This window comes from Cynocephalus volans, chromosome 10 (genome assembly GCF_027409185.1).
Source record: "Cynocephalus volans isolate mCynVol1 chromosome 10, mCynVol1.pri, whole genome shotgun sequence".
NCBI lineage: Eukaryota > Metazoa > Chordata > Mammalia > Dermoptera > Cynocephalidae > Cynocephalus > Cynocephalus volans.
The window spans coordinates 4,315,197-4,338,006 of NC_084469.1; the positions used below are offsets into that span (position 1 = coordinate 4,315,197).

Consider the following 22,810-nt stretch of genomic DNA (forward strand, 5'->3'; position numbering starts at 1 on the left):
AGGGAAATGACTGTTGGGCAGGAATCAAGAGACTCGGGTTCTAATCCTGGTTCTGGCACTAATGAATTGGATGACATAGAGGAACACATAATTTTTGAGCTTCAGGTTTCTTGTCTGTAAAATCCCCTGACTGCTTCTCACAGCTCTAATAATTATTCAGTTGCAGTGACGTGGGCAAGTGTGGTTGAAAACTGAAAAACAATGTCAAAATGCGAAAGCATTAGTAGCAGAAGATTTTAGACAAGAAAACGATGTCTTATTTAAGGGAGCAAAAAGTCTTGAATCATAAATCATTAGAACAAATTTTTGAAAAGTGACAGGAGGCAGATTAAGGATAGTGGTGTAGGTGTAGGTTTCCATGGTGATAAACACTCCTACGATTAAGGCACTGTCATGACGTAAAGGCCGGCTTCTACAATGATGGGCTCTTCCCAAGTGAAAAACGCACAGTCCAGCTGTACAGTATAAACAAGCTCAAAAATCAAAATCAGTAGGGATTTGGCCCAGCCAAAAATTACAGAAAATATTATCCACTAGTTGAGGAATTGATGAATCAAGCAAGAAACCTAAACTCCTCAGCCTCTTTATTATAGGTAATAGTTTTGTGGGATTTTGAGATAAAAAATAATGCACTGCAACAGACACAAATCTTGCTTTCTATTTTTCAGGTAACTGCTGCTAGTGATTAAAATCCCAGAACTATTTTTAAATGGGCAAGAACAGAATAGCTATTGGTTACATTAATCTGTCATTAAACACAAAAGCAGTCCTCAGTTCAAAAGGGGGTTGTATTCCATGAATTGTTTATAAATGTTTTCATTTAACTAACACATCTCACACTTACTGTATGGCAGGCATTGCTCCTAGTCCTTTACAAATATAACTAATTTAATCCTATGATAATCCTATAAAGTAGGAACTAAAGTCTCCATTTCATAGACGAGGAAACGGAGGCACAAAAATGTTAAGTCACTTTCTCAAGGTCATACTACTATCAAATAGCCAGGTAATAAGTGGGGAGCTGGATGTGCAAAATGTGCCTCCGGGATTTTTTAGGCATCATGCCATGCTGATGTTTTGGAACTGAATATATTTTCCCACAGAAACAATGGTAGAAATTGTTGTAAAATTCCACGATAGCCTATGGAAACTGAAATTCTATAGATCTATCAAAGTGCTCTCCCTGCCTTCCAACTCAGGATCTGTCACAGAGGAAGTGCTCGATAATGTTTGTTGAATTTAAATAGAACGAACTGCCCATTTGTGATGTTAGCACTCTAGAACAATTCGAAGTGCCCAGCGGCGGGAACATAGATGTTCTCCTCTGCAGAATCTCCTACCTTGGTCTCAGTAGTTTGGTGGTGAGAAGGAACTCGGGCGATTGGGCCTTATGGAGGTGGCACAAGTCTTCGGCAGCATATGGCAGGCAGGGTGCTGGTTTTAGCAGCAAAGCACCAACAGAAAATTTCAGCAGCAAAACTGGGGAGATAATCGGGGTTCTATCGGGTTGCAGGACAGACTTGCAAGACTGTGGCAGAAGATGGTGTGGAAGCAGGTAGTGGGATGCTAAGATGAGCTTCTGGGACCAAGCTAAAGGAAACTAGGTCTCTAACCAGGGCGCTGTTTGTCAGCAAGGGAAGGTGACAAGTCAGCCATCTGCAGCCAGAGTCTACATTTAGGTCAAGACTTGGACGGTAAATAATCTCTCCTTACTGTTTCTCAGTAGGAAAAAGAAATTTTAATTATTTCTCTGACACTCTGTAAATGTTGTGAAAAATACATAAGAGAAGGCTTGCTATGATTACATAAAACGCAACAAAAATTATGCACTTAAAAGCAAGAACTGTGACTTGTCAATTTTATTCCCAAGATCTAGCAGAGTGTTTTTGCAAGATGCCCAATTAATATTAGGTAAAAGTTGACTTACCACTAGTGTGTAAAATATAAACTAATTAACCAAATAATAAAATAAATAACAGAATAATAAATTATAGTGAATAAATAGGACAACTGATAAATAAATAGAATAATAAATTGAATAATAAATAAGAGAAAAATAAATTAATAGGACTATCAGGGAATAGAGTAATAGATGAATAATTAATGAATAAAACAACAGCACCAACTACTATATTCTTTATATTCTATATTCTGTATTCATTATAAACAACACAATGAATTGGAAATAATCTTATTATCTTGTTATACAATATATAATGTGAGCAATAAAGAACACAAGTATTAAATTTATCCTTGCCTAAAATAAATTACTCTGGTTATCAAAATTCTCATCTTTAATTTTTAAAATCCGTATGGCATAGCAGGAAGATGTAATTCCAGTTTATTCAGTCAGATATTTTGACCCAACTTCCTCTTTGGATACAACACAAAAATCTACAAAGCAATGTAAGGGAGAGAATATTCTTTATTTTGTCAGTAAACAAACAAATAAAAATATAAGTATCTTGGATCTTTGTTCAAGCAATACCACTACATAGTTTGAGCTCTTAAAGAAATCCCTACTCTGAGTCTTAATTTTTGAATTTTAAAAGGAAGGGATTGGTCTAAATTTTTTAAGTTCTTCATCCCTTCCTAGGTGGTAGAGAACTTCCCTAAGTAAATTTATTCAAAATTTTCCCTGAAGTCCTTGGGCTGGATAACGGGGGGGGGGGGGGTGAGGGGTGAGGGGGGATGAATATTATTTCATAGAAAATATTTTAGAAATATTTTTATTTGAATGAATTTTTAACCACTTTCCAAAAATACTGGTACCAAAATGGGACTTATCTACAGTACAAAATAGAAGTCAACATCATAGTCAATGTCTTGAAGCTTTGACAACTGCTGACCTATGAATAAATACATGAAAACCAAATTGAAGAAAATGACTTATCACAAAAAGAAATCATACCTTAATGCTTTTCTACATGTCCTTTAAAATAATCGTCTTTGGGGCCAGCCCATGGCTCACTTGGGAGAGTGCGGCACTGATAACACCAAAGCCACAGGTTCAGATCCCTATATAGGGATGGCTGGTTTGCTCACTTGGGAGAGCGTGGTGCTGACAACACCAAGTCAAGGGTTAAGATCCCCTTACCGGTCATCTTTTTAAAAATTAATTAATTAATTAATTAATCAATCATCTTTTTAGGATTCATTTTAACCAAAAGAATCAAGAATAGAATCATAGATTTTTCTATTATAATTTAATTTAATTTTTCTGTTTCTTTTCATTAGCCAATGAGATGGAGAAATATTCTAGTGGTAGTGTAATTACTGAAAGGAACACTGCCCCAACTGCAGACCTGTCTCAGCATTTGAATGTTGATAAACATAATATGAAATTTTTGCCATGCAAAACTGTAAGGAAGTTAATGAACAGTTCAATTAATATAATGGCTAGTGAAAAAATATATATTAGTAAATCAAATGGGAGTATGTTCCAGAGCTCTGTTCCACCATAGTGCTACAGCCCAGCGTGAGTCATAGCCAGCTCTCAGCTCTCCACTGGAGCAGACAACCAAGCCAGACATGAGATCGTGAAACTGAAACGCATTCTTCACATCCATGACACTGAAGCACAATCCCTAATAGCTAAGGCATGTGACAGCAGCTAATTACAGACTTAAACTTAAATCCAAAAGAATCCATAGATAGGGTCTACATAATTTTTTATAAATAATTATATATAAAAACTTTAAAGATAAAACCTTTTAGAAAAGGTACCAAGGACATCAGATGCACACAGAAAAATGGTGAGAACTATGAAGCACTTTAATCAGATAAAGGTAGGCTGATCGCCCAATTTAGCTTCAGGTGGTCATCTAGAATAAACAATACAGTACAAATGCAGAGAGCAGTAATAAAAATGATCAAGCTTTACGTGTGACTATAGAATTACAATTTACAAAGTACTTATACATTCTCACATTGGACATTATCATCCTGTACAGTATGTAGGGCAGGAATTATTATGCCTAATTTTACAAATGAGAAAATGATAGCTCAAAAAATATGCTTCTAGCTCAAATTAAAGCTAATAGAGTCACAACTCTTTAGCAGGACCTCTAACCCCAAATCCAGGCTGGTTTCTGCAAAAAGAATGAGTGTGTGTAGAACAGGGTTGGAATCTCAGGTCCAGCCCTTCCCAGATATGTGGCATCTGGGAAGTCACTTCATTTCATTGAGTTTTGCTGCACGTTGGCTCTCCAGGAAGTAGATGCTGAGACAGTTGGAGGATCAAAGGCATCATGGGGAGTAACACCTATGAAAAGAAAAGGGAAGATGAAGGACTGGGTAGACTTTTAGTCTTTTTTAGCATAGTTGGCAGACTGTGATGCTGACCAAAGTATCTGTCAGCCCAGTGAGGGAGCTCTAGAGCAAATTTGCCCATTAGCCCCTAGTATGCCCCCAAAAAAATAGCCATCACCATTTATCAGCTGCGTCTAATAGACCCATTTTAATTTTTTTTAATTTTAAGTTATTTTTATAGGTAACGTACAGATGTAAGATTAAAAAAATAGTGTAAGACAAATTTATTAGAAATTTTAAGGGGCTGGTCAGATAGCTCACTCAGTTAGAGCATGGTGCTGATAACACCATGGTCCAGGATTCCATCCCTGTAACAGCCAGCTGCTCAAAAAAATAAATAAATAAACTTAATATAAATTTAAACATATAAAACCCAAAATTTTATTCCATAATTTTCCTGTTTTGAAGGTATATACACCCAACAAATGTCATGCATGAACCTGGAACATATCTATCCTGTAAATATGGATTTCAGATTTCAAATACATCTGTAATAAGTTCTAGCTTATCATTACTTCCAGTTCTTCTTGCACTCGCATCAACAAAATATGATACCTGTGAGAACTTTGGTGGCCTATGAGTTTTTTAAGAGAGGAGCCACCCTCTTTGTGCCATAATTGCAAAATATTTTCACTTTTAGATTTATAAACACCAACTGAATAATCAATCCAATAATTTTTTTTTATTTCTACATCACCTATTTTCTCTCAATCACCTTTATATACACACCTGCCTTTAGCATCTGTGCACTTGCAAAGCATATCAAGTAAATTTTGGTCACAAACACTATAAAAGATGAAAGAATGTTGTGTACATTCTTTTGTCCTTAGCAATAAATTACTCACTGTTTAAATCTTGAGTTTGAGAAAACCCTTCTAGAATGTCATCATCTGGAGAGTCATAGTCTGAGATCTCGTTTATACAATCAACTTCACCATTCTCATTAGTCTAGAGTGCTGCTACCTGCCCTTTGCATCCATTTTCTGATTTTTCTAATAATTGTGAAACATCTCCCTGTGTCAATTTTCTTCTCTTTTCCATTATGGGTAGAAAATTAAAAACCCTAAATACTCACCATTTTTCAATTACAGTTTTTTTTAAGAAAACCCAAAGATGGTGTCTCCATACTTCTTTTATATCTTCTTGAAAAGTGATGTAATACTTCGGGCAATGCATTGAGAAAACTTATGATACAGTAGTGATAATTTATCTCATTGTTGCATTATCCTGCTGGGCAATTCCATCATTCTTTTATTTTCTTACTATTTTAGTCTTTTTTAGCATAGTTGGGAATAATTGATGAGTAAACATGAAAAATTCCTAGGAAGGATAATGAAAGAGCAAAAATATTTCAGGATCTGGGAAAAATAAGACCATTAAGATCTCATAATGTGTCATAGGTTTATGAAAGGAAACAGTGGATTCATATGCTGTCTGTAAGACAGAATGAGCTTCATTCCATTTTTTTAAAAAATAATCAAATTTTCTCTTTGTTTTTTGGGAGACTTCTAAGAAAGAATATAAATTGTGAAATATCAATCTTTACAAATAGAACTACTCCTTGGTCAGTCACTGGCTGGTGGCCACCCCAAGAAGAGTGTGCCCTTGGCTACCACTACCTTGCTCAGTCATTGGCCAGGATCAGTCTAAGAATAGGTCAGGAAGAACTGAACTGGAGCTAACAATCCTCACAGTGAGGCAGTAAGTCCCTTCTTAAAAGGAGATATGAGCATATCTCTGTGTCTGTCAAAGCTCCTACTTCATCATTCATTCATTTATTCATCCAAAAAATACATGTTGAGTACCGACTATGTTCAAGTTACTGTTCTTGATCACAGGGATTCAGCAGTAAACAAAACAGTCCAAAATAAAAATCCCTTAGAGCTTCCATTCTAGTGGAGGTGGGGAAAGACAGTGGACAGGTAAATGGTGTGTTAGATAGTGATAAATGCCAAGGAGAAAAAGGGAGATATAAAATATGAAATGGAGGTATAAAATATCAGGGGTATATAAACTATCAGAAGGCTGGGGGTAGAATTTTAGATGCGTTGTCTTGGAAAGAACTTATTAGTCAAAAGCTCTCTTGAGTAAAGGCCTGAAGGAAGTGAGAGAGTTAAACCGAGCAGGAGTCTGAGGGGAGAGCTTTCCCGGCAAAGCAAACACAAAGACCCTGAGGCCTAGAGCTTTTGAGCAATTAGTGTTGAGTGAGCGAGGGTGAGCGGGGTGGGAGATGATATTGGGGTTCACAGGAAGCCAGATAATGTAGAATCTTGTGTAGTAAGGACTTTGGCTTCTATTCAGAGTGAGATGGGAAGCCTCCAGAAAGCTTTAGGCAGAGGTGCATAGCTTCTGTGTGGGCTCATTCTGCTGTTCTGGCAAGAGCTTGGGAGCAAGGTCAGGAGCAGACAGGTCAGTTAGGAGGATACTATAGCACTCCTGATAAAAGATGATGGTAACACCAAGCTTTTAGCCTGAGCAACTAGAGCATGGAGCCATCATTAACCAGCTGGGGAAGACTGCAGGAGCTATTGGGCTGAGGGTGGGGGAGAATTTTAGGAGCTCAGTTTTGGACATGTTGATCTTGAGATGCTAATTAAGCATGCTAGTGTCAATGTCAAATAAGTAGCTGCATTTGCAAATCTGGATTTCCAGGAGAATACCAGCTAGTGATAAAATTTGGGAGTCATCAGCATATGGATGATATTAAAATCTACACACTGGAAAGACCATTTAGAAAGTGAGACTACATAAGGAAGAGCAGATGTGCCTCCCACATAGGGCTGTTTTTTGTCCCTGTATCAGTAACATGTGGGAAAACCCAAGGCACACACAGTTTAGGCACTTAGTATCTACCTCAATAAACTTGCTTTTTATAGTATTCCATTTACATTGTTGAGATACCCTTTCCACCTATATAGCTGGCAGAGGTGCAAGGAGAGAAATAGTCCAAGACTCTTCCGGAAGGAATGTAAAGGTACAACCTTACAGACCATTTAGAAATATCTAATAAAAGTCTTAAACTTTTGTATACCTTGGGCATTGTCTTAGATCAGAGTAACTGTGTAACTAAGGCAGAGGTTGCTTGTAGGAAGTTTACTGGAGTGAGACCTCAGGACCAACACCTAAGAGTGGTGAAGGAGATAGAATTGGGCAGAGAAAGGTGTTGAGCTGCGATTTGGTTCCAACAAAGGCTTCGGCTGGTCCAGTCCCATGGGGAGCTCTATAAATTGGATGGCTCTTTAAAAGTGCCCCACACACAGGCGGGGGGTCTTTATATCCCCTCATCAACCAGTCATTCAATGTGGCTGTCCCGGGGAGGGAACGTGACCCTGGGGGAGGGTGATTCCCAGAGAGGGACTCAGATAAGAGTCTCAACCACCAATCTCCCAGCAGGTAGGGGAATGAGTGCTTCATTCCTGCAGAAGGTTCTGGGCACTGCACTCAGCATTCACTACAGCCGGTAATTCCACTCTTAGGAGCCTATTTTTTGAAAAGAGTCATGCATGCCTATGAAGGTTGAACACAAAGGATGCTCAGCCCAGATTTTAATAACAGCTCATTTGAAACAACCTTATTTCAACATCAGGTCCAACATTAGTGAATTGGTTAAACACATAACAGTATGTCCAGTTAAGGAAAGAGTACATATTCATTAAAATAATGCATACTGATATGCAACACGAGTCAGCAAACTTCATCTGTAAAAGACCAGATAATAAATATTTTTATTTTTGCAGGCCATATGGTGTTGGTTGCAAATATTCAACTCTACCACTGTAGTGCAAAAGCAGCTACAGACAATGTGTAAACAAAAGGGCATAGATATGTTCCAATAAAACTTTATTTACAAAAACAGATGGCAAGCCAAATTTGGCCCACCAGCCTTATTTTGCCTACTGCTACTACAGAATAATTACTGATTTAGGAAAATGTTCAGGATATTTTAATAACTGAAACCAAATAATAAAAAATGTGGCACAACATGATCCCATATGCAAAATATTTAAAGTGTATGTGTACACAAAGAACAAAGCTACTGCATAAAATATAGGTGGTGGTTTTCTCTGCATGGTAGTATTTAGGTGATTATTTGGCTTTACAACATTTTCTAAATTTTCTGGGATAAACTATATGATTTTTGTGAAGAGATTATAATATCACTTTTAAAAACACCTCACCATCTGTATTCCTCACCCTCTCATATTCTCTTTAAGTAAATAAGACCATTATCCATGCTGTTATTCAAGTTAGTAGACCTCCAATCTCCTCTGTGTCTCTCAGTTTTCTCCCCTTCTCTCCAGTCCCACTGTCATTTTCTCAGCTCATGTCCTAAAGCAACTCTGACCTAGACTGAGGTCAGGCAACAGCCTCCTAGAGCCCCCTGACCCTGTCTCTTGCCTTCAGTCCATCCTTCATAAGGTACTGTAGGTGACTCTACCTTGCAGATCTGCTCATCTCTCTCCCCTCCACAATGTTCTCTGTTAGTTCCCCATTACCTCTAAAATAAAATTTAAATCTCTCTGCACTGTGTAAAGGCCCCTGATGACTTGACTCCTGGTGGACCTTCACAAGCTGGTCTCCTCTCTGAAAAGCACCAGGCCATTCCCAGACATTCTGCTTTGCTCACACTGACCCTTATATCTAGAAATCTCTTTGCCCACTACTTACCTGCTAGTAAACTCCTGTACTTCATTCCACTTCACAAAGCCTAGGACATCATCCTTGACACCCCTCCTATCATTAGCCTCTCCATCTTCTTGGGTCCCACCATATTTTAGTCTAAGCTCTATTTTAGTTCTTAATATAATAATACACTATGATTGGTCTGATCATACCAACAGACTGAAAGCCCCATCTTAAAGGAAGAGATGCATGCCAGGAGTGCATAAGGAAGGTGCAAATAAATGCCAAATGGAAGAACATAGGAAAACTTTTTTTAAAGCTCTTTATAAAAACTTCTAGGACTTTCATAAAACTCCACAAATTTGTTGTTATCACAGGGATATTTAGGTATCTCCTTTGTAAGATCACTGGCATCATTACGTCTTCATCATGGCAGAGCATGTAAGAAGAGCTATGGAAAAAGTGCAGACTCACAGAATATCTTTTCCAAGTAAATCTGCAAAATAAAAGAACCAACATTTTATAGATTTACCTTTTCAAAGTAAAATAAAATATTGTAGACCTCCATAGTTAATGAGGAAAGTGGGCTATTATCTTTGAATTGTTTTTAATGGAAACTGTGGTTACAAAAATAAGATTTGATAATGTTTAAAAAAAACTTAGGGATAGACCAAATCTAATGGGGGGGAGGAACATTTTGCTTTTGAATCAGGAGGCTGAAAAGAAGCATTATTATTGCTCAAAAATCTTGCATGGAATAATTCAAAGGGAATTTACTGACTAATTACTCCAACTTATCAACAATACTTGCTTTCAAAGCTATTCCACATAAATTAGCAAAGTCAGGCTTTCTCTCTGCAAGAATAGTTACGATGCTCAATTTATTCCCAAAAAAATGTTAAAGGGAATATGAAGCTACTCATCATTATTACTAGATTTTAAAAAGGAAGAAATATTTCCCGGCAAAGCACTCCTGAGTAAAACTCGTATTTGAATTGTGACTAACGCTAAAATCTGGTTTAATAATCCTCCCCAGCATGGCTTAGGAAAAATGTATGAGTTTAATGGACCTAGAGAAGTGTGTCATTTGCCAACTACAGATTTCTATGAAGAAGAAAAAATGATTGGCGGGAAATAATAGATTGAGGAACACTAATGAATTCTAATGAAATAATAACAACTCTAATTTTACTCCACCCGTATCCAATTTTTCCAATATTAATTGGTCCAAGAGAGTGAGGTTAATTCAGAATAATTTAACCCTGAATGGATTAGAGATGTGAAATAATGACAAAGCCAAATGAGGGGAACTCCCTAAAAACCATGTATATAAAGACCAAAGGACTTACAAACCAGTGCGCTTTTTAACTTCCATCCCTCAGACCTGGACAAGCTAAACATCTGCAGGAGCGTCATGTCTTGCTCACCTCGCGTCTCCTCCTCCAGGGCTGGAGGCAGCAGCTCGGTCAGAGTGTCTGCAGGTGGAAGCAGCTTCAGCAGTGGGAGCAGATGCGGTCTGGGGCGTGGCTCTGCCCAGGGTTTCCACGGAGGAGCCAGCAGCTGCGGCCTGAGCGGGGGATGTAGAGGTGGCTTTGGAGGCAGCTTTGGAGGGAGCTTTGGTAGCTGCTCAGTAGGGGATGGTTTTGGAGGAGCTTTGGGCTCTGGGGCTGGCTTTGGCGGGTGTTCTGGCTTTGGTGGGGGCTCTGGATTTGGCGGGGGTACTAGTGGAAGCTTCTACAGTTATGGGGGTGGTGTTGGTGGTGGTGTGGGCAATGGGGGGCTTTTCTCTGGAAGTGAAAAGCAAACCATGCAGAACCTCAATGACCGCCTGGCCAGTTACCTAGACAAGGTCAGAGCTCTAGAGGAGGCCAACGCTGATCTGGAGAACAAAATCAAGGAGTGGTATGACAAATATGGGCCTGGGTCTAGAGATGGTGGATCTGGAAGACTTTACAGCAAATACTATGCAATAATTGAAGATCTCAGGAACCAGGTGAGAAAATCAGTGATGATACCACTTTTCTGTCTCTTTATTAGATTGTAGGATAATGTGAAATTGTTCTATTATTATTTGCTCAATTATTTCATGCAAAAATTTTTAGACATATTATTGATTTTAAAAACTTTCTAGAATGTCGCTAGATTTATTTAGAATTCAATTTACACATTGACATTAGTTCCTAAAAAAAATTTCTGCAACTATTTATTGACAATTAAATATAAATCAATACTATGTTGTTAATTAAAATGGTCATTAACTTTTTGCATCTGTATATGTCCTAGATCATGGCAGCCACTATTAATAATGCCAGCATGACTTCCCCAATTGACAATGCTAGACTTGCAGTGGATGACTTCAAAATGAAGTGAGTTTGCTTCAAAATATCACTCATTCTCATGACAAAAACAGGACCTTTTTTTTTTTCACTTTTTACATAAAACGCATATAAAGGAATTAATCCAAGCAATTAGATACAAATATCAGACAAAGGTAATATATTAATATAAAATATCTACACTGGGAGAATAAGTCAAACAATTTTAATTTATATTTAATTATAAGCGATTCCAAAATTAAAGTCTTTTGAAATGATTTGATAGTCTTTGTTTAAATATTTCAAAAGAAGAATTTAACTTGAGCTGAATGGCAGTGTGCAAATCCCTTTTAAAATAAAGCTTCTCAAAGTAATTAATCTAATTCATAAATTATTTTCCAAACGTCTCTTAAGATACGAAAATGAGCTCTGTCTACACCAGTCAGTAGAAGCTGATATAAATGGCCTCCAAAAAGTGCTCGATGATCTGAATATGACCACATCAGACCTTAAAATACAGTTTGAAAGCCTAACTGAGGAACTGGCTTATCTCAAGAAAAACCATGAGGAGGTAGGAGCAATGAACCCAACAGGCTTCCCATCACTATGCAACAAGTCCCCGACCTCAAAGAATTTTCTGCGACTTCTGTTTCCTCTCCACCAGGAAATGAGCGCTCTGCAGAGACAGTCCAGTGGGGACGTGACTGTAGAAATGAATGCAGCCCCAGGGATAGATCTAACCAAGCTGTTGAACAGCATGAGGCAGCAGTATGAGGAACTGGCTGAGCAAAACCGCCGGGAGGCCGAGGAGCAGTTCAACAAGCAGGTAGCAAAGCTCAAGATCACAAAAACCCAGTCCAAGTAATTGAAGCTTCTTTGGTTTCATTGTCCTTCGTGGATTTCATTCTTGTAGAGTGCATCCCTGCAGAGACAGATTTCCATGGATGCTGGAGCAGCTAACTCAGCAAAGAGTGAGATGATGGAACTGAAGCGAGCCCTCCAGTCCCTCCAGATTGAACTGCAGTCTGCCCTGGCCATGGTAGGTGGGAAAGGAGCACTCGTTTAATCTACTACCAAAGCTTTAAAAACATTGCTTTGCAGAAACTGTTTGGAAGCACGTTGGCAAAATGTTGGCACCTCTAAAATGGGAATAATAGTACCTATCTCATAAGGCTGTTATGAGAATTAAATGATTTAATATTCATAAAACACTTTGAGCAGTGCCTAGAGGTACATAGGAAATGCTATGTTGTTACAATAGCACTTTTTGATGAATTAATATTGGTTATTATTACTATTATTGGTTGCTAATTATCAAAGGTAAATCTCTATTAAGTGGTTCATTTGAAGACAAAATACCCTTGTCACAGAAATGAATGTTTCAGTAATCGTACTCTGAACAGTTTTATTCTGACAATGTCTTTTTCTCAATTTGCATGTACATTTGTAGCATAGCTCCCTGGAAGGGACCCTGGCTGACACGGAAGCTGGCTACGTGGCTCAGCTGTCACAAATTCAGACACAGATCAGCAGCCTAGAGGAGCAGATCTGCCAGATCCGGGGGGAGACCGAATGTCAGAACACAGAATATGCACAACTGCTGGACATCAAGACACGCCTGGAGATGGAGATAGAGACCTACCGCCGCCTGCTCGACGGAGAGAGAGGGTGAGCCACCAATGCCTTGATTTTGTACTTTTTCTATAAAATGAGGAAATAGTTTTCAATTCAACAACCAAATTTTCAGCAAATTTCAAATAAAGTTCCCTTGAAAGAAACATGCTCCATTCCGGAAGAATAAATGCCTGCTTCTTTACAATTATTTGGCCAAAGAGAAGTAAGTGAAGATAATCATTTCTCTTACTTTTTATTTTGCAATAGTTCTGGGGACAAAGAAGCTAGATCTAAAGGATCGTTCTTTGTGGACTCCAGAGGAGGAAACAGCACGGCTCAGTCAAGGGGTAGGATTGCTTTTTTAAAATAATATTTTCTGCAATGTATATTGAGAAGTTAAAAATTTTTTTAAATGAATGAATAAAATAATATTTTCTGCTTACTTAGTGAGCATCCATCATTAATAAAATGCATTTTTCCTACCCACCAAAGTCTAGACTAAAAAAACTTACTTTAAAACATGTCTTGTGAACCAACCTTTGTATTTCCAGTTCTAAAATTCTCCCTATTTCTTTTTAGATTCAAATAAAAGCAGAGAAACCAGGACAGTGACAGGTAGTGACCAAATGATTTCATCTCAAGTCAACAATGTTTCTGATGTAAAATTCAAATAAGAGTAAGACGCACGTACCTGTGTTCTATCCTCAAGAAGTAAATGGTGAATCCTAGCAAGTACGGGGAGCAATCCAATAAGCCTGTGAAGACAGAGCTTCACCTACTCCTGTAATCGTTTCTGATGTCTTTTGTCTTGATTGGTTTGGTTTTGTCCTTAAAAGGCAAAACACGTTTTCTTTCTTAATCATTCTATGTTAATAAACTTTCCACCTGTTGCAAATCAGCTACATAGATCTTTGTAATTTTGTTTCACACTGACTTGTTTCACAACAGCTTTATTGAGATATAATTCACATACCATACAACCACCCACTTGAAGTATACAATTCAATGGTTTGTGGTGTATTCACTAAGTTGTACAGCCATAACCACAATCAATTTTAGAGCACTTTCATCACCTCAAAAAGACACCCTGTATCCATTAGCAGTCACTCCATATTTCCCTCCACAAAGCCCCATCCCCAACTCTAAACAACTAGCAATCTACCTTCTGTCCTATATATTTGCCTATTCTAGACTTTTCACATAAATGGAATCATGTGATATGTGGTCTTCTGTGTCTGGCTTCTTTCACTTAGCATAATGTTTTCAGCAATCATCCATGCTGTAGCACGTATCAGTGCTTCATCCTTTTTTATTGCTGAATAATAGTCTATTGTATGGATATGCCACATTTTATTTATCCATTCATCAGATGATGAACATTTTGGGGTTATTTACACTTTCCTGCTATTATGAATAATGCTGCTATGAACATCCATGTACAAGTTTTTATGTGAACATACATTTTCATTTCTCTTGGGTTTATACCTAGGAATGCGATTATTGGGTCATATGTTAACTCTATATTTAATCTTTTGAGGAACCACCAGACTATTTTCCACGGTGGCTGCACCATTCCGCATTCCTACCAGCAGTGTGTGAAGCTTCCAATTTCATCACATCCTCGCCAATGCATATTATTGATATTTTTTATTATAGCAATCCTAGTGGATATTAAATATTAATTGGTATTTCATTGTAGTTCCACAATGATTTTTGAAATCTACTATTATACATAGTCCAAAATCATTCCCCCCAAAATATTGTGAAATATCTGATAAGGCTGCAATTTTCCTGCTTTTTATTGGGTCAAAATACATACATGTTACTTAAGATGGTACCTGCCCTTTAGAAACTTACACTCTACCTGTAAAGACAACACTAGCACAAGTGAAAATAAGGACACCAAATGATTTTAAAAGGAGGAATTATGAGGAATAACTTGAGCCTCAAGATACAAAGATGTTGGTGTAGTGGATACTCCCAGGGCTGGGAGTACAGGCTGCTGACAGCTCACAGCTATGCCCTCACTGAGTGTTGCCCTCGGCAGCAAGAAGCTGCTTTGCCCAAGATTATGCCCCTTTCAGGAGAATGCCGATGGGCCAGTAGCTAGCTGATGGGAGATGCAAAGACACAGCCCCCTCGAATTAGGACAATTCCAAAGGGCCAGCCCAGCTCCCAAGCTTTCCTAAGGAACAGTTGAAACCTCCATTAAAAGGGTATTATAGTCAGCCTCTCCCTACCCAGTCCTGTCCTCCCCTCCTTACAGACATATTTCCCAAGAGAACTCCCTGATAAACCTCTGCACCTGTCTCTCCATCTCAGAGCCAGTTTCCAGGGAACAAGATTTAAGAAAACAGTATAAAGTTACAACCATTAGAACAAAGTGTCACTAACACAAGAACCAATAACCCAGAAAAAGACCTACCTATATCTAAGAATTGCATTCCCAAATCAGTTGTGGAAAAGTAGATTATTAAATACAGCCTCCTGGAATAATGAGTTAGCCAAGGGGCGGGGGCATGGGTGGGGGTAAGGAGGGTGTTCAATGGTTATTTCATACCACACGCACAAAAATAAATTCCACAGAGATGATGGAAATAAAATAAGCTTTTGACGACTTTAATTTTAAAAAAAGAATATTTGTGTATTTGGGGGGATGGTGGGGGGGTTTTTTTAACCAAAAAATAACAAAAAACAAAAATAGGCAGTATCAAGGGAAAGAAGGATAGATTTGTACCAGGAAAATAATGCACAATAAGCAAAAACAAAGCTAAAAGAAAAACTTCTAAACTTTAATGAAGTATGGTAAGAAAGAAAGAGAGAGAGAGAAAGAGAGAGAGAGAAAGAAAGAAAAAAGAAAGAAAGAGAAAGAGAGGAAGAAAAAAGAAAGAAAGAGAGAAAGAGAGAAAGAAAGAAAGAAAGAAAGAAAGAAAGAAAGAAAGAAAGAAAGAAAGAAAGAAAGAAAGAAAGAAAGAAAGAAAGAAAGAAAGAAAGAAAGAAAGAAAGAAAGAAAGAAAAGAAAGAAAAGAAAGAAAGAAAGAAAAGCCCAGCACCAAATGGAACCTGTGCAGCTAGTCAGTCAACAGGGTCCAGCCTTGTACTGCGTAATTGAAATCATCTTGTCCCATCTACAGTTTAGCGCCACCTGCTGTCAGATGTCTTTTCCGTCTTAAACCTAGGGAGGATTCTGCCGCTTGCAGACTTCCAAGAAAACAGCTGTTCTAGGAATTGGCAGCCTGTCTAGTTGACCAGACTCATCCTCAGCCTCCCCGTTTCCCATCCTCTCCCCGAACCACCCCCACCTTCCTGTCCATCTCCTGTATCTCCCCTTCCCACCTCAGAAGATAAGAAGTCTAGCCCACCCTCTTGGTGACTGGTTGCAGAACAGAAACCAAAAGCCAATCATTTTTTGTTTAAATTTTCAGCAATGCTACGTGATACCAAGGGTTTTCACTGCACTTGTCATATATGGCCATTCAAAGGCTGACGTCCCCGACATAAATTCATGAACAGATCTCTAAGCAGGAGATAACCATATCAATAAGAAATGGATACTTGAAACACATAAGCAATGCATAAAATATGAATGGCCAAAAACATTAAAAAGTGCCTGATGCCCAACATCTCTAGGAATCAAGGAAAGGCAAATTAAAATAATGAGATGTCATTTTCAGCATCAAAACAGATCCACTTTGTTTAATGAAAATAAATACCCATTTAAGCAAGGATATAGGGAAAAGGCACTAATATCTTGCGGGGTGGAGTGTAAATTGGCAAAACCTTCAAGACAACTATTCAGCAACAGGAATCAAAAGACTTTAAGAAAAGAGTCTATTCTTAGAACCAGCAGTTTTAGGAATTTATTCTTACATAAGCAATTACCAATATATGTATATCCTTCTCAGCTGTGTTTATCATAGTGAAACATTAGCCATAATAAAATATCCAACATTGAAGAATCAATAGGCTGTTATGAAACATCCATCAAAGTCCATCAAAGGACAGTCCTACAGCCATTAAGAATGTTCAAGTTCATGTATCAACCTGAAAATATGCCAATCATCTATTGAGAAGTGAAAAGTAGAATTTCAAGGCAATACATACAGTACGATCTATTTTTGTAAGAAAATAATTTATACATATTATGTACATGCTCATTTAAAAAATCTAAAACAATATGCATCAAAATGTTAATAGTGGTTATTTGAGGTAGTAGAAATAAGCACAATCTTTATTGTCTGCTGCACGTTTACATGCATTTTCTAATTTATCTGAAATAAACAGATACTACTTGTAAAATTTTAAAATCTTTAAAGAAAAACCATCTGTATATTTAAATGTTTTTACAATGAATACTCTTTCATTTTCAAAGAAAAATAAAAGAATAACCAAATGATAAGTAATGTGGTAGAAACTGAATAAGAAAAAGAAAGAAAAAGTACACAGAGAAGAGAAGACGCTGGTAAATTAAGGGCTGGAGTAAGGGCAAGAAGAGTAATCTAGAAGAGGCAGCCCTTGAGAGGTGGTAAAACTTGGAAACATGGAAAAAACAAAATACGGCATGGTTTTAGGCCTTGCTCCAGGACCAATCACATCAAAGGTACTTCTAGAAAGAACCAGTCACCTACAATTAATGGATCACAGCTTAGTACATAAACATTATCCATTAGCACTTTTAAGAAATACTTGTGTCCACTCTACACTCAAGAGGTTAATGGCAGGCTCTGGACTTGCTGTTGAATGATACTGTGGGAAGGACACAAGGCTTACCTGGCATCTTTCCACCAAGGTTTCCTGGGCACTGTGTTTCTCTGTCTCCCTCCAGGGCACAGGCAGCAGAGGAGATGAACAGTTGCTTGCCGGGACCTGCCCCCCCATCAGAGCTGAGTCCTGCTCCTTTTCTCCCTTCCTGGAAGGATCTGGCTTTGTAGCCTGTATTCCTACTGGTTCCCCTCCACTTTCTGGTAATCATATGAGGTGGCCCCTTGCATCCTAACTCCACAGCCAACCCTCCGCCCTCCCTCTATCCAAGTCTGGCCTGAATCTGCAGCCTCTCTATTCAGACTCATCTTGTCCTATCAGCCCTTCCCATTCAGGACCACAGCTCTGCCATTGCTTCTTGACAGCCCTGTCCTCCGAGGGTAAGTCCTGTGCTCCCTTCTCTCCAGGCATGCCCCAGGACCAGTGCAGGTAGACTGTGCACCTGAGCCTGCCCCATCCCTGTCCCTGGGGTGAGACTGGTCTGATGAGCATAGAGATCACCCACAGGGCAACAATAATTTGGCTAAGTACTAGAAAGGTCTCCAAAGGTCTCTTGTAAATATTTTAATTTTTTCTGTACCCACAGTTATGTCTCCTTTCCCATTTCTAACCTTGTGTATTTTGGATCTCTCTCTTTTCTTTAATCAGGCTCATGAAGAGGTTGTCTATTTTAGTGGTCTCTTTAAAAAAAGCCAGATTTTAAAAAAAAATAAAAATAAAAAAAATAAAAAATAAAAAATAAAAAAAAATAAAAAAAGCCAGATTTTGAATGTATTAATGTATTTTTTCATTTTTCATTTCAATAATTTCATCCTTTATCTTTATGAATTCATTTTTATATATTTTATCTTATATGGTGGTTCTTTTTTAAAATTTTTATATGCTAAGTATCTTCATCTTTAGTCTCTTCTCTTTAATAATGCAGCCATTTGAGGCTGTAAATTTTCTTCAGTGTACAATTCTAGCCACATCTCAGAAGTTCGGATATGAAGTCTAGATGGTTTGTAATAGCTGTTTTGATTTCCTTTTTGGGCCAAGGATTAAGAGAGGTGTTGTCTTTTCCTCCTGACACCAACCGGGAGTCCCACAATTCAACTGGATACTGACACTAACTACCTGGAATTAGCATCAGATTCCATAGGCTTAAGGGCTCAGTTCCACAAGACTGCCCTCCCTGCAGATGCCAGTCACAAGTAGGTTACCCACATTACCCACACTTCTGTCCAACCTGGCTACAAAGGTGGGGGCTCCCACAGCCTCCCCCACTTCAGTTTCAATAATTTGCTAGAATGACTGACAGGACTCAGAAAAACACTCTACTCATTATTACCAGTTTATTATAAAGGGTGCAACTCAGGAACAGTCAAATGGAAGAGACGAATAGGGCAAGATATGGGTAAACGGGTGCGGAGCTTCCCTGCCCTCTCCGGGCACGCCACACTCCCAGCACATCCGTGTATTCACCCACCCAGAAGCTCTCCCAACCCCACTATTTAAGGGTTACGGAGATTTCATTACACAGGCACGATTGTGGCCACTGGTCATTAACTCAATATCCAGGCCTCTCCCCTCCCCAGAGGCTGAGGGATGGGGCTGAACGTTCCAAGCTTCTAAGAAGGCTTGGTGTTTCTGGAGACCAGCCTACATCCTGGAGCTGTCTAGAGGCCCCCAGTCACCGGCTGTCTCATCACTAATGTATATTTCCCATTACACGACAGTTATTTAGGAGGATATATACCTTAACTTAAAAATTAAGTTTTTTCTGGTTGTCTTTTCATTATTTAGTCCTACTTGTAACTCTGATCAAGATCATTGTCTTGAGAGAATTTCTAGGCAAGTGTCCTCTCCCTCAATCGGGTACTTTCATGAGGCCTTTCCTTGGGGGGGACACAAAGAGGTCAGTTAAGGAAAACCTCTAAGCACAATTTCCCCCAAAGAAGCAGTACTCTCTACCCAGTTCTCAAGTACAAGAGCTGAACTTTTGCAGCTAACACACTAGTAAAGAAAATCCCTCCTAATTGTAATATAAAACATTTCCTAAATCTAACTGAGAAATAACACACTTGATAACCAAATCGCTAAATATTAGAGCTGCAAGGGAACCTGAAAATTGTTTAGTCCAATATAATAGTTTTACAGATCAGAAAACTGTGGTCTGGTCTAGAAATATTAAATGTATTGGAATTTTAGAAAACTTTTATAATGCTGTGTTATGGTCCTGGTGGACAGAGGACAGGAGACATGAGACAGATGAAGGCTTCCGCTGAGCCTACGAGATGCGATCCTGTCAAGTAAAATACCATCCCCTTCTTTTGCTATGAAGCTAATATTTAAGCACTGGGATTCCTTGACCAAAGATTGCAGCTTCTCTGAGATCAGAGGGCCAATAGAGGTTGAGAGGTGAGCTCAGAGAGACAGAGTGGAGAATGTCCAGTGAATTGACTGACTTAGCAATGGAAAGAGATGCAGGAGCCTGGGCCCTACTGCTCAGGTTACAGTCTGGGTTATTATCCACATCTATGGTTTCTCTGAAGAGGAGGTTATTGTCTGTCTGGTATGAAGAAGGGTCCCAAAGTACCTCTCCAGCTCAGACAATCCATGAAATCCGTGCTTACTTCAATCTCTCCTGATTTTGGACCCTGGAGGACAAGGCAAATCACCCCCTACAAAGTCACTCACCCATTCTCTGAACTCCCCGTGAACTGATTAAATGACCTTCGGGAAAATTAGAAAGTTGTTCTGTCTGAAGAGATTCTAAAGCATTCACACACAACAAACACAAGTCATTTTCTCCCCGGACAAAATGTGGCAAAATGGCATGACCAAAGACTTAATGGTGGAGAAGAGAGAGCCTTTAAACAAAGATGCCTAACTGAAAATCCTAAGAGAAAGGATGGACGAGGGCGATGGCAACAGAAGATGGACAAGGAGAGGAAGGAGTGAAGGAAGAGAAACAATCGCAGAATTGGTGGTTTCCGGTGTCCGACAACAGCACAGGGCTGAAATACATCGATGGATGGTTCCAGACCCACTGCGGTGCAAAACCTTTGTTTTCTTCCAAGGAGTTGAGCCTGGCGAGGTTCACAGCAGCCACCACCAGGAAGGCTACCTAAACAAGACTGTCTACAGGACGCTCCCCGGGTGACTCTTGCACAACCTTCCCTGCCCCCTCCCCAAATGACACCTCCTGCACTGCCGAGCCCTTCTCCCCACCACCACACACACTGAGAATCCCAAACGGGGAAGTGGAGAGTAAGCATTTGGAAAACAGAACATACAGTAAAGGACGAAAGTAATCAGTGACCCAAACTCTTCATGAAGCAAGTCAGACCATGCTGTTTTCTATTCACTCAAGGAGTATTTATGGTTTATCTACCACATGTCACACATGGCAGAGACTTCACACATCCAATCTGCACTTCCCCTTTTTCTGTGCTGTCTGCTGTAAAAAGTTCTGTCAACGATCAACAAATACTCTATGCCCAGTGACTCACTTTAACTATTCTGATCTCGTGCCTATAAGTGAAAAACACATGACAGAATATTCTCTGGAATGAACAGAAGATAGATGCCCAAAGTACTAGCCTCAACTCCGTAAAGATTGCATCAGGGGCAATATGCCGTACCTGTCAGTATTTAGTTTTCCTGCTAATCTAAAAATATGCAATATATTAATCTGAAAAATGTTTAAATACTAGTGATCTATCTCCCCCCAAAAAATGTCGATAGTTACTATTCGCAAGTCATTCTGCACTTATTAGAAAAATCATATTCTATAATGAAGTGTAGTTTATATGATTCTTTACAGGTAAAAATAAACTGCTGATCACAAACCATTCAAAATAACATACAACTAAGTGCCAAGCATTGAACCGGGAGCCCACACATCTAGGGTTCAGTCCACTTCTTTAAACTATCATATATCAAATAACAAGGTCGGTCCTTCTGAACATTCTGTTTCACTGGAACCTCACCAGATTCATGAAGTTTTCTTTCCGCAGATGAAAGAAAGACCAAGAGCTAATCTGTGATCTTCGCAAGTCATTATTTCAAGTAAAGAGAGTGAATATTAAATTTAGGGATATCTCAAAACAATGTGGAATTCTAACACTTCAGGCAAGAATAAGACTGTATTTACATATGTGATTAAAATCCTTTAATCTACTACACACCAACATTCTAGACAGTTTGCAAATTATAGAATCATGATTAATGTTTGATAGATTCGCCATTTAAAAGTCACTTAGATACCACTTAGAAAGTCACTTACAAAGAAAGCGTGAAATGCATTTAAGGAAATACTAACAGAGAAGAACATCCTGTGGGTTTATTTATATATTTATCTATACACTGACTCATTAGGCAAAAAAAATGAGGCAGTAATGGCTGTTTTTATTCATTAAAGGTCCTTCACATCAGTCATTTCTGACAAGTATCAGAGAAGAACCTCATAAGAACCTGATTTTGAAGTTGAATTTCAAAAACAAAGAGATGGATGGCGGCATTGCAAATCATATCAAGAAGAAAGCTCAAAAAAAATAAGAAACAAGATGGAATACCTCATTCATCACAAGCTTCCTCAGTTGAGACCCAAATGTCCAGATATTCCAAAGCACAAGGTAAAAAGGCTGCCAAAACAAAGAAAGCCACAACTCAGATGACAGCTAAAGAAAAACTCCACAAACCCCAGGCAAAGTTTAGAGGCAAAAGATACTCTTAAATTCAGTCTTTTCTCATTCTTTCCACATAAAGCTCTTTTCACCCAGGCTCTTAAATTTCTGTTTCATCAGATTTCTTTTACTTGGCTATCGTTCCTTTCTTTAAACCTTCTTTTAGCAAAATGCCAGCCTTTATGAACGTGGAAAGATTATATTTCATAATTTAAAAGGAGAGAAAAACCCAATGACTGTTCCTCCCATCTCCAGCATTTGCATACCATTTAACCATTAATGTTTGACATCTTTGGTTTCATAGCTTTGGGGAGAGGTGAGGCAAAATGACCAACATATTATGTTTGGTGCATTTTTTTTTACCTACCTTAGAAGGGGGTTATGAGACTTACTCCCAGCTTAACAATTTAAAAGTCTATAAAACACTTTCTACCCTTTGGAGAGATATCACCCTGAATATGAAGAAGAGTAACATCACACTACTGTGAAAACAGAACAAGTAAAGCATAAAGGTAG

At 38.6% G+C, this 22,810-nt stretch overlaps 1 protein-coding gene across 1 annotated transcript; it reads left to right on the plus strand.

Annotated features, from left to right (window-relative positions):
* Positions 1-10,348: 10,348 nt before the first annotated feature.
* KRT24 (keratin 24) lies at positions 10,349-12,921 on the plus strand. The gene is made up of 6 exons (XM_063113281.1): positions 10,349-10,927; positions 11,218-11,300; positions 11,664-11,820; positions 11,914-12,075; positions 12,163-12,288; positions 12,700-12,921. Exons 1-6 carry the CDS (start codon positions 10,349-10,351, stop codon positions 12,919-12,921), a joined length of 1,329 nt encoding a protein of 442 aa, XP_062969351.1.
* The last annotated feature ends 9,889 nt before the right edge of the window (positions 12,922-22,810 follow it).

What these genes read in the sequence shown, in the direction of transcription:
- KRT24 (XM_063113281.1), top strand. Translation starts at nt 10,349, where the DNA reads ATGTCTTGCTCACCTCGCGTCTCCTCCTCCAGGGCTGGAGGCAGCAGC. An exon ending in GTGGATGACTTCAAAATGAA is followed by an intron (nt 11,301 to 11,663) that starts GTGAGTTTGCTT and finishes ACGTCTCTTAAG; the next exon opens with ATACGAAAATGAGCTCTGTC. An exon ending in AGGAGCAGTTCAACAAGCAG is followed by an intron (nt 12,076 to 12,162) that starts GTAGCAAAGCTC and finishes TCATTCTTGTAG; the next exon opens with AGTGCATCCCTGCAGAGACA.